Source organism: Colius striatus, chromosome 17, assembly GCF_028858725.1.
Source record: "Colius striatus isolate bColStr4 chromosome 17, bColStr4.1.hap1, whole genome shotgun sequence".
Taxonomy (NCBI): domain Eukaryota; kingdom Metazoa; phylum Chordata; class Aves; order Coliiformes; family Coliidae; genus Colius; species Colius striatus.
The window spans coordinates 3,798,587-3,810,645 of NC_084775.1; the positions used below are offsets into that span (position 1 = coordinate 3,798,587).

Here is a 12,059-nt window from a genome sequence, read left to right on the forward strand (position 1 = left end):
TTAATTTTAAGTGCATGCAAATGTCATACCAAGGGAACAGAAACAAGCCAAAGGGTTATATGGTAGGCAAAACATTTTAATGAATGCTTAAAAGAAGAAGTTGGAGAAAGTCAAACTGTCTCTAGTTGTAGAGAAGTGGGGGTGGGTCTGTTCTCCTCAGTGACAAGCAATAGAACAAGAGGAAACAGCCTCAAGTGTCACCAGGGGAGGTTCAGGCTGGATGTGAGGAGGAATGTCTTTGCTGCCAGGGCTGTTGGGCATTGGAAGGGGCTGCCCAGGGAGCTGCTGGAGTCACCGTCCCTGGAGGGGTTTCAGAGCTGGGTGGGTGATGCACTGAGGGCAATGGGCTGGTGGGTGATGGGGCTGGGGCAGAGGCTCCATGAGCTTAAAGGGCTCTGCCAGCTGAAACCATTCTATGACTCTATAATTTCTCTTCTAAGGCCAAGAATCTCCCAAGATCAAGGTTCTAGTGGCTTGTGTCAACCCAGGCCCATGAATTAAACCAGCTGATCCAACCAATGAAACATCTCACTGTGATACTGGCTGCTGCCAGGGCAGGAGGAAGACATAGAATCACAGCATGGTGGGGGTTGGAAGGGACCTTTAGAGCTCATCCAGTCCAATCCCCCTGCAGAAGCAGCTCCCACCTAGATCAGGTCACACAGGAATGCAAGAGCAACGACGATACAACTTGGGAAGGATCTGGTCTATCAGCTTTGTTACTTCAGAAAAGACAAACAGATGATATAAGAAATAAAACAATGGCTCCAGTTTCAGACATAGGTGAGAAAACCCCAACTGAAGATGATGTCACTTGGTATGTTTACCTGTTGGAAGGGACACAAACTGCAACACACTACAGAGAGGAAAAGTATCACCTGAACTCTAAGCACTGATGGCAACAGCCCAGAGGCTGGTAGCTTGTGGAAACAGTAACAGTGAAATGTTTGAGGAGTTTACTGGACAGAAGAATGGGGTTGTCTGGCCCTGGGAGAAAAACAGGTTTTGCAAGCTCAAAAAATAACGACTGTGACTTCACTGTGCACAGAGGCATCTGCTGCAGCAATGCCTTCCTCTGCATGCAGCCAAACCTGCAGGTAAACCAATAGCTTAATGGTCAGGCAGCCTGGAAAAGCATCTCTCACAAAGAGCCAGTATCAAGCTTCTACTATTGGTTTCACCTGAAGGGCTCTTTGTCACAAGATGACAGAGAAGTCAATGTGTTTGTCACTTAACACAACCTTACCTAACTCCTGCAGCTTGTCACCCTACCTCTCTGAACTCTGATGTCACTCTGCTTTCAACCCTCCTAAAGGTGACTCACTGGTGAAAAAGAAGCTCTGACACTTCACAACTTCATCACAATGATGAGAATGAGTGATGAGGACAAAGGGTTTGGGGAAAGGTAGAAGGAAAAAGGCAAGCATTGTTCCCTGCTGCCTTACTGCTTTGTTTTGCATCCAGACTCTCAAGCCACTGGGAGGGGAGGCAAAAAATCTATCAAAGTCATGCCATTACAAGTGAAATGTAACCATTTAAATAAGTTGATTCAGGCTAAGACTCCAGTTTTTAACTTGCATTCATTTTCATTGCTAATTAATGTTTCAGCTTCCTCAGGTCTGCACACTGAATTAGGATGCAAGAGCTAATACCTTGGGAATAGCCCAGGAGCCCTATAGCAACAAACCCCAAATGAGATGAGAGTTGACAGGAAGTTTTCAGAAGTGCAGCAAAGTGTTTCCAAGCCTTGGGCTCGTTTCACACATCCTCACCAAGCTAAGAACAGTGGCAAGCCCAGATTTCAAAAGTCATTTGCAGGTCACCTTTGAACAAGAGGAAAGCAGAGTGGGAGGTGATAGCAGAGAACAAAGAAGTCTACCACACAGTAGCAGCTACTTACATGTCTGTATGTTGCAAATAATGACTTAAACTGAAAGGCCCAAGTTGTTTGAAAGTGCTGCAGTGTTTCAAACTCCCATCAGCCTCCTTCAGAGCAAAGACAACTCTGTAGGAAATTATTTCAGTGCATTTAGTTTCTCTGTATGAGCAAATCACAATGCATCAGTATCCCTAAAATGCATCAGGAGTGTGGGCAGCAGGGTGAGGGAGGTTGTGCTGCCCCTCTGCTCTGCCCTGCTGAGGCCTCATCTGGAGCCCTGTGTCCAGTTCTGGGCTCCCCAGCTGCAGAGGGACAGGGAGCTGCTGCAGAGGGGCCAGTGCAGGGCCAGCAAGATGCTGAGGGGACTGGAGCATCTTCCTGCTGAGGAAAGGCTGTGGGACCTGGGGCTGTTCAGCCTGGAGGAGACTGAGGGGATCTCATTAATAGTTACAAATGTCTCAATGGTGTCAGGAGGCTGGGGCAGCACTTTTTTTTCTGTTGTACCCAGTGCCAGGACAAGGGGTGATGGGATGAAGCTGGAACAACAAACAGTTCCATTGAAACATAAGGAAAAACTCTTTCAGTGTTTCAGTGAGGGAGCCCTGGCACAGGCTGCCCAGGGAGGGTGTGGAGGCTCCTTCTTGGAAGGTTTCCAACCCCACCTGGACACGTTCCTCTGTGACCTGATCTAGGTGGAATCTGCTTCTGCAGGGGGCTGGACTGGATGAGCTCTGCAGGTCCCTTCCAACCCCCACCATTCTGTGATTCTATGAAAATTCACCTCTGAAAGGATTATGCTAACCACACTGAGTACCTAGAAATGTTTTCCTTTGCTTCTCATTGCCTTTATCAAGCATCACTTGGAGAAATACCATCTGTGCCAGGTGTGCTCCATCTTGGAAGGGGAGGAAGTGTTCATCTGCAGATTTAAGGAGGTGCTGGGAGCAGATGAATATCACCAGCCCTAACCCAGGGAAATAAAATCTCTAGGAAAGAAGATGGTACTTACTTGGGGAAGAAGGAAAACCTGTGAAGGTAAAGTGTACAGGGAAGAACCCAGGGCTGATTCCCAGATGAGTCTGACTATGCCAGTGCCACGGCACAGCAGAAACATGCCCTTAAATCTCCATTTGTGTAAACTCAGCTCTCAGATTACCACCCCTTCTTCAGTCAAAAAAGACTAAAGAAAGAAAAACTAGGCACCTTTTTATTCCTGGACCTTTAGAAAGGTGGTCTGACTGTGGATCTCTGCTGTTTGTTTTCATTTGGGAAGCTTTCAGAGCTACAAGCAGCAGCAGTAAAGCCACCAGCCTATACAAGTTAACACTGCACAATAAATCATGACCCTGACTCACAGGAGACTTTGAGATGATCACCACCAATACAAGGTGAGTTTAGAAGGCAATTTAAGGGCAACCACAGGTAAGTGCTTCACATTGGACAGCAAAAGAGTCTCAACAACATGCTACAGACATGATACACCACAGGATCCACTGCATAATGATAACACAGGTCAAACAAGGACCAGATGATGCTCCCAGAGCAGTGTCTCCAGGAAGATGTAACCTCTACAAACAGCCACCAGTGGGACTTTTAATGCTGCCAAGAAGAAGAAAGCAGCAAATGACTGTGTGTCAAAATGTGCTTGCTTCAAAAAAAGCAAAGAAGCTGGGGGGAGAGATTTGTTGAAGATTGTATTAAGGGATGGTGAATAAACCCAGGCATTCTGTACCAAAACCAAACACACAGCAGCACTAGGTACAGGGAACCTAATCATCAGTAGTAAGTTATGAAAGCCAAGTGAGCAGACATGTAATTGCTTTAAGTAAACCCTGACTTCAAGAATAAACTACATTTCAATTGAATATGGGGGTGGGGAAGACAACATCCCTTTAAAGAAGATCCTTTGAGACATGTAACTGTAGAAAGGCTGGTGAATACAACATTGATTGGGAGTGAGGTAACCACAAACACCGCTGTCTCAAATGAAAAGGGATTCAAGGTCTGACCCAGAAAACAAGCATCGTAACCGCTGGGATGAAATGTTAATGATCAACACAAGATGCTCTGCATGCAGGCCAGATTGAATTATCTGATGTCAGCCAGTAAATGCAAGGCACTGGGAGAAAGAGGAGCTGCTAGCAGCCACCTTCCACTCTCAGCTCAGGTTGCACTTAATCAATCCTTGATATTCTGCCATCTTCTGGCTCGAGCTTTGGCAGCAGCGTGGAAGAAACAGGAGAGCACATGTAATAGGTGCATCTCTCTAAGGCAGAGCTAAGCCTGGACAGCTCATCTTTGCTTCCTTATCCTAAGTTAACAAAGAGATCTGCTCCTGAACCAGTTCAGGCAAACTGCACCTCTACGTATCACACCTGGAGCTGCTGTTTCAAGTCCCTGTGCTCACAAGCTGTGAAAATTCCTTTGCAGAAAGTTTCTAAAAAGGTCTACAGCAGCAAAAATAGCAATTCTTGCACTTTCCAAAAGAGTTTGAAGCAGTATAGACCTGACCTTGTGTCCTTCACTATCACATCACAGGCTCAAATCAAGTCAGACTGTTTCCAGGCTTCCTCCAAGACTCCAAAGAGACAACAGCCTTGGCATTTCTGATGGAGAACCTCTCTCTCCACTCCATTTTTCATTTTTATCACCATTTTCTGATCTCCCAAGATCCTGACTTGAACATCCTGAAACCAGGGAGCAGCTGCTATACAGTGCCACAGTTTCCAGCTATAAAGACAGAGTGTAATGCCTGGCTGGCCTGAGTGAGCTGAGCCAGCGTGCTGCAGCTGCTCCCCAAAGTCAGACACCAACAAACTGAGTGGTCCTATTTTTCTGCAGTGCAGCAACTCTACTATAGAAGAAAGAAAGGTGAATGATGCCACAAGCCACTGCTTGGAAAACCCCAGGAAATGTCACACAGACAATCAGCTTTAGAGCTCAAGTCTTGTGGTCACACGTTAGTTTTGGCTTTGTGCACACGGCCAGGCTCAGTGTCATCTGTCACCATTCCCATGTAAAGCTAAGCATGTAAGTGTTTGTGAAGCTGGAGACACAATCATTACATGTAACAGATAATTGATATTTATACTGAGAAGAGAATTGATGGCTGTTAACCTCAGCTATTAAATTACTTCTTCAGTACCAAAAGGATGCAATAGCTGGCTATTGATCAGCAGGGTCATTACACTTTTATGACAAGTATGAAGGCACAATGCCATTAAGTACAATGCCATGAGCTGGGAGAGAAAGGGGATGGTTATATTTGGATTTAATAAGAAATCCCTAACAAAACCCCAACAAATTCCTCAATGTACCCATCCTAAACACTTGCCAAATGCACACAACCACGAAGCATTTCCCTGCAGTTTGCTCACGTCCTTGATTTTAGTTGTAACTTGAAGCCTGGTTTGTTTTCTGTTTTCCATAAGCTATTACTGGGAGGTGTGACAGTGTGCTCCTGTCTTGCACATTTTGATCATCCCTGGCAGAACAACAAATTCATCTTCTTTTGGGCAAGACTCTGGGGCAAGTTTTCTGCTTGTAGCAATTCAAGAGATGTTTTCAGAGACCTTGAGCTACCAAAGCAGAGTGAAGGGCGAGTGCCATAAAGCAAAGGAAGTAATGCAACTTTTGTGTTCCACTATTCCAAACCTTTCATTCAGCAACCAGATAAAGCCAAACAGCTGAATTCTGATTTCCTCACGTTCTTTTATCAAAGAGCATCCTTGTGGCTTCATAAAAAGATCCTTCATTACTGAAGATCACATCCTCAGAGAAAGAAAGGTACTGAAAATGAATCCAAGTGCAAGACAAATTGCTTTTCCTAATGAATATGCATGTGCAGCTTTTTCTCTTACATGAGAAAACCTTCCTTTGGTGTTTTTACCTGCTCATGTATCTTCACCAACCTTTCAGGAACAGAAATTATTCCATGGCACCCTGTCACTGTGCCAACTGATGCAAACTCACCAAAAGAATCAAGAGGTACTGGAGAATTGGGAAATCAATAAGAAAAGATTGTGTGGAACTGCATAAACCCAACCTCCTTAATACATCAAGCTCAGATGTGGACTATTTGAGTTTAATATGCAGGACTGATACCCTCTGTTCATTAACATTAGTCTGCCTACCTTTCATATATTGCATGTTTGGATGCAAACACAATGGAGGAAATGAAGAAAAAGAAGAGCCGGAGGTTTTGGCAGCAGCGTGGAGACAACTGGGGTTTCTGGCTCCCAAAAAAGTACAGGAGGTTTGATTAGAGACAGTGGAACAGCTACAGCAGTGCAGATCCCTAGCCAAGGCCAGAAAACACATTGCCCAAGCTGAAGGGCACAGAAGAAGTCAGGCTGCTACCCACAGAGCTGGATCCCAGCTGCGGACTGCGGCGGGCCAGGAGCTGCCGTGTCTTATCAACAGCTCAAGGGAGACTCAACATCAGGCATGAGTCAATGCAATTAGTATCTGTGTGACTGCAGTACCACCAACTCTTGAAGCCCCTTCCCATGGCCACTGTTGAGGCTGACCACCGCACTCCAGAGGCAACAGGCTGCCCAGCTGCTCAGCAGAAACCTTTTCAATGCTCTAACACAAGCGATTACAGCAGTGGAAACATCGTGTGTGCAGTGGAGAAGGAGAAGCTGTAGACAATGAGAGAGAAGAGAAAGGGAGAGCTCCAAATGCAGAAGGAAAACAAGTGGAAGAGCATCTAATAAACAAACACACACACATACACAAACCAAACCAATCCAAGACTGAAGTTCCCCTTTCCCTCCTGTTGGTTTCCGTTTGAGCTCTCGGTTGCCCAAGAGCATTCCACGGCACGTCAATGTACGTGGGGGTGACCCACACACAGGCTATTTCAAGGCTCCCTTCTTAGAACCAGTGTGTGAATTTTAGACTATAAGCAGTCTTCTCTAATGCCACAATGCAGAAGTGTATGTGAAGTGCTACTATAAAACACAGAGCTCTGGTATGTTAAAGGCCACATCCTCTGCCAGCCTCCAGGATGATGGCATTTTCACCTCCTCATGCCACCTCTTCTGGAGGGCTACTCATTACTGCGCCTGTGCAGCTCAAGCAGAATACAGTAAAGCCTCACAGCTATTGAGACAGTCACAGGAACCTGTTCTAAAGAGTTTGTGAGGTTCTTAAAACTGTATTTAAGAGTATAAATCCAACTGAATAGCTGATATTAAATCAAGGTCCTGACAAAGCTTTCTGAGAAGTTGAGTTTCTCTATTTGTTGGCATTTTTTCTTCCCAGATTGCCTTTTAAATGATAATGGATAAAAGTTACATCTATCTAAAGCTACCTTGCCACAGCACACTGAATTATGCTTGGGATTGAGGGATAAAAAGAGCATTTTTCAGTAGATGGGTACAATACTGAATACATTCTGAGTGCCTCCAGAGCAAAACAATAGGTACAGCTCATCAGAAAGCATTTCAGTCTTTGCAGGGGCTGCCTGTACACCAGACAGCTTTTTGAACAGCACAACATAAAAGTTACAGTGCTGAAATGACAACCACCATTATCAGCCTGAAGGACAATCTCCCTCCACAGTCAGAAACAATCAATTCCTGGTGCCTCACATGGTGCTGCCTTTGGGTTTGTTACAAGCAGCACGTGAGCTCTCAAGCAGCAAAGATGAGGTGTGTTACACACTCTCCTACTCACCCAGCAATAACAACTCCCTCGCAGGAATGGACATCACAAAGGATTTTTCCCAGCTCATATTCCAGCTGGCTCACAGCACCGATGCGGTTCTGCACAGAAAGACAAGACAAGCTGTTGGTATTGCAACACCTTCCTTTGCTGCTTCCTGGAAAACTCCAAGCTCTGCTGTTGCTGTTGATAAGTTGGAGTGTAAAAGACAGAGGAGACACATCTACTTTAGGCTTGCTGCCTGGAGTTTTTATGGATGGAAATGAAGGAGAAGGAAACTATCACTCTTCATAATCATTCATAATCTTTAGGTGGAGAAACAACTATCATAACAACAATAAAAGATCATAGCTTTCTTTTAGTCAGGATATGTCATGAGCAGGGGAAGGAGCCTTCATCTTAAAGGCTGATTCTCACTACCAAGGGACAATTGAAGTACAAAGGTCTCTCCTGCACCAAAGGTCTCCCTGGCACCAAAGGTCTCCCTGGCACCAAGAGAGTAACAAACAGAAAGACTGACTCTCAAAAGTCATTGAGGTGGGGGATTACAACTATGGCTAAGTCTCATAGAATTAGAGAATCATAGAATGGTTTCAGCTGGAAGAGCCCTTTAAGCCCATGGAGTGCAGCCTCTGTCCCAGCCCCATCACCCACCAGCCCATTGAAATCAGTGCATCACCCACCGAGCTCTGAAACCCCTCCAGGGATGGTGACTCCAGCAGCTCCCTGGGCAGCCCCTTCCAATGCCTGACAGCCCTGGCACCAAAGAAATGCCTCCTCACATCCAGCCTGAACCTCCCCTGGTGCAACCTGAGGCTGTTTCCTCTGGTTCTATTGCTTGTTACTAGGGACAACTCACAAATCCTTCAGCAGCTTTCCTCCTTCAACTGGCAAAAAGAAGCTGCAATCCAGAAGATCAACATTTCACAACCACTTGCTGCACCAGCTTCCCCCTTATTCTACAGCATCTGGATCCCACTGAAGAAATTCCCTGTTACCTTCCAGTTGGTTTTCAAGGTGCGCTCCCGGGCCCGGCAGCTCCTGAGGGCCACTTTCCAGCAGGAGTGATCAGAGATGCTCGTGTCTAACAGGTATCCTTCCTGTTGGCACAACCTGTACCACAACACTTCATCTTCTGCAAGGATCTTCCATGTTCTGCTCACCTAGAGATCAATTTTTTGAAATAGATGTGGATATAGTACAAAGTTACATGGAAAAATCAGATTTCATAGAAAATGATTTAGACACAGAAACCACTGCAGGGACACTGAACTCACAGAATCATGGTATAGGTGGTAGGGGGTGGAAGGGACCTGCATTGCTCATCCAGTCCAATCCCCTGCTAAAGCAGGTCCCACCTAGATCAGGTCACACAGGAACGTGTCCAGGAGGGTCTAAAGATCTCCAAGGAAGGAGCCTCCATACCCTCCCTGGGCAGCCTGGGCCAGGGCTCCCTCACTGAAACACTGAAAGAGTGTTTATGTTCTTATGTTTCAATGGAACTGTTTGTGTTCCAGCTTCATCCCATCACCCCTTGGCCTGGCACTGGATACCATCAAAAAAAGTGCTGCCCCAGCCTCCTGACACCCACCCTTTGGGTACTGATCAGCACTGATGAGATCCCCCTCAGTCTCCTCCAGGCTGAACAGTCCCAGGTCCCACAGCCTTTCCTCACAAGGAAGATGCTCCAGTCCCCTCAGCATCTTGCTGGCCCTGCACTGGCCTCTCTCCAGCAGTTCCCTGTCCCTCTGCAGCTGGGGAGCCCAGAACTGGACACAGGGCTCCAGATGAGGCCTCAGCAGGGCAGAGCAGAGGGGCAGCACAACCTCCCTCACCCTGCTGCCCACACTCTCTTGCTGCCCCCAGGCTGCCATTGGCTCTTGCCCACGAGGGCACGTTGCTGCTCATGGGCAGTTTCTCATCACCCAGCACTCCCAGGTCTCTCCTGGAGCTGCTCCCCAGCAGGTCACCCCCAGCCTGTGCTGGTGCAGGGGGCTGTTCCTCCCCAGCTGCAGGACTCTGCCCTTGGTGAACCTCAGGAGGTTCCTCTCTGCCCAGAGAGGAATCTAAACAAACACATTCTTATCTACACAAATACATCTGTTCACTCTTTATACCAAGAGTATAAAAAACCTTTAATAAAATGCTTGTTTTCTGGGGATTCTTTTGAAAACAACCCAGTTGCTACTCCACTGAAGCTCCACACAACATGCACACCAGTGGCCACGCTGCCAACCTGAAATCTCAGTGGTTTAGGAACTGTTGAAGGGGAAAGAAGCAAGAAAACAATTAAGGGCAGCATTTGTAAGTTTAGAGCAAAAATATGGATTTATTTTCCTACATGTAGCTAAGGAAACCTCTCAGATCACACCAGCATCTCTCTGAGGTCCCACTGACAAGGTCTGATTAGGTGTATGACATTAGTGATTTATAACCTATTGTATTACACTGTGCATAAATAGGAATGAATTATTAAGTTTTTCAAGTAGCCTCAAGCTGCTGCCCATTTCAGAGAGGACAGCTTCATCATAATCAATTGTGGGCTTAGAATTAAAGATTCAAGAGCTAAGAGCCAACTTAAGTAGCATTTGTTCTCTGTAATTCTTAATCCTAATAAGTAACCAATGACAAGTGCTCCTGGTGAAAGCAGCAATCAGTTGCACACTGCTTCCTAAAGATGAAAAAGACCTTCTCAGACTGACATCACTTTGAGCAACTGGCAACTGAACATCTCATGTCCATTTCAGTCCCAAGATTATACCAAGTGTCTCAGTCTCCCATCCATACAAACTCATAGGATCATCTCTCTGTGTTTCCTTGCCATTCGTTCCACATTCACACCTCCCTGTGCCTTCCTGTATGTAACTGCTGTTTGTTCTCCATTTGATAAGATTAATCTCCTTGGTATTTTACCATTACAACATACACCTTGCTTGAGACTCCTTAGAACCACAGCTTTCAAAGGCCAGCTTCACAGAATTGTATATTATGAGAAACACAGAGAGCAGGAGATGCTTTTGGATGGGACAGATTCCAGCTCTGGGCTCCCCAGCTGCAGAGGGACAGGGAGCTGCTGGAGAGAGGCCAGTGCAGGGACAGCAAGATGCTGAGGGGACTGGAGCATCTTCCTTGTGAGGAAAGGCTGTGGGACCTGGGGCTGTTCAGCCTGGAGAAGAGACTGAGGGGGATTCTTTTTAATATTGACAAATATCTCACTGGTGGGTGTCAGGAGGCTGGGGCAGCACTTTTTTCCCTGTTGTATCCAGTGCCAGGACAAGGGGTGATGGGATGAAGCTGGAACAACAAACAGTTCGCCTTAAACACAAGGAGAAAGTCCTTTGGTGCTGAGGTGAGGGAGCCCTGGCCCAGGCTGCCCAGGGAGGCTGTGGAGGCTCCTTCTCAGGAGGTTTCCAACCCCACCTGGACACGTTCCTGTGTGACTTGATCTAGATGGGACCTGCTTTGGCAGAGGCTTGGGCTGGATGATCTGTAGAGGTCCCTCCCAACCCCCACCATTCTGTGATCCTATGATTTGCAAGAAGCCATTGGAGTAGCAAAGGGTGCCAGGAGGCTTGCAGAGAGGACAGGGCAACAACTCCTCCTGTGCCTTAAATAAATCAAGCAGTCTCAGAGTTTGCAACGTGGCCTGTAACCTTTTACATGCAATGAGCTGGAAGAGCATGCCTTAGTCTGACACATTAAATGCAGCATCAGGCCAGCACTGACTAGTCAGCCTAAAAGCACAGGTCTTCCCTTCAAAACTTTATGAAGCTTCTAGACACCTTGTTTTTGTTGTGTTGCCTGCTGGTCTTGCTGTCAAGACACACATGTATCATTACTGCTCTCAAAAACACCCCATGCCAGTAAGAACCAAGAATGGCATCATAAGAGAGAGCTCATGACCTGGTTCTTGCAAGGGAAGGGGAAAGAAAAGAGTTTAGTATGGGAGAAGAAAGGGAGGTGGACTGAGCAATCTGCTTATGTTTTTAAGATCTGATACCTACACATAAGAGTAGCTCTCAAACAGGAATATCCAAATCTAGAAGAGTTAATATTCCAGTTAGCCACCAAAAGACCCCAATTCAAAGTAGCAGAGATACAATCCCCTTCCATCAGCAGACAAAGAAAACAAGCTGAACAAGGCAAGCACAATCCCTTACAAATGACAGGAACAGCATTGAGTCTCCTGCCATTAGACATCACCCAGGAATACAAAAGCAGTGCTTAATGCTCCTGTCTCTGCAGGGGCACCCTCACAAGTTCCAAAGCCAAAAAATACGAATCAATCCAGATTTGAAACCAGTGTAGTGGGGAATTTGCTCTTGATTTGATTTTAAAGGCACATAAATCCATATATTATTGTTCCAAGGGAAAAAAAAAAACCCCAACCCAACCTACAGCCAGCTTTTTGCTGACACACAAAAAAAAAGCAGCTGTTCTGCAAGAGTTGAGCTCCCCAGGCCAAGCCCAGCCAAGCAGTAACAGCACCTCTGCCCTCCTCCCATACCAG

The 12,059-nt window shown here is 46.3% G+C and overlaps 1 protein-coding gene across 2 annotated transcripts in view; it reads right to left on the reverse strand.

Moving 5' to 3' along the window:
* FBXW8 (F-box and WD repeat domain containing 8) overlaps positions 1–12,059 on the reverse strand; it is a 56,901-nt gene that overhangs the window by 36,775 nt on the left and 8,067 nt on the right. For both annotated transcript variants that reach the window (XM_062010080.1, XM_062010081.1), the window contains exons 3-4: positions 8,548–8,712; positions 7,562–7,650 (exon numbers count right to left, since the gene is read on the reverse strand). In XM_062010080.1, coding sequence (XP_061866064.1) covers positions 7,562–7,650; positions 8,548–8,712 — 254 coding nt within the window. The remainder of the gene's footprint in view (positions 1–7,561; positions 7,651–8,547; positions 8,713–12,059) is intronic.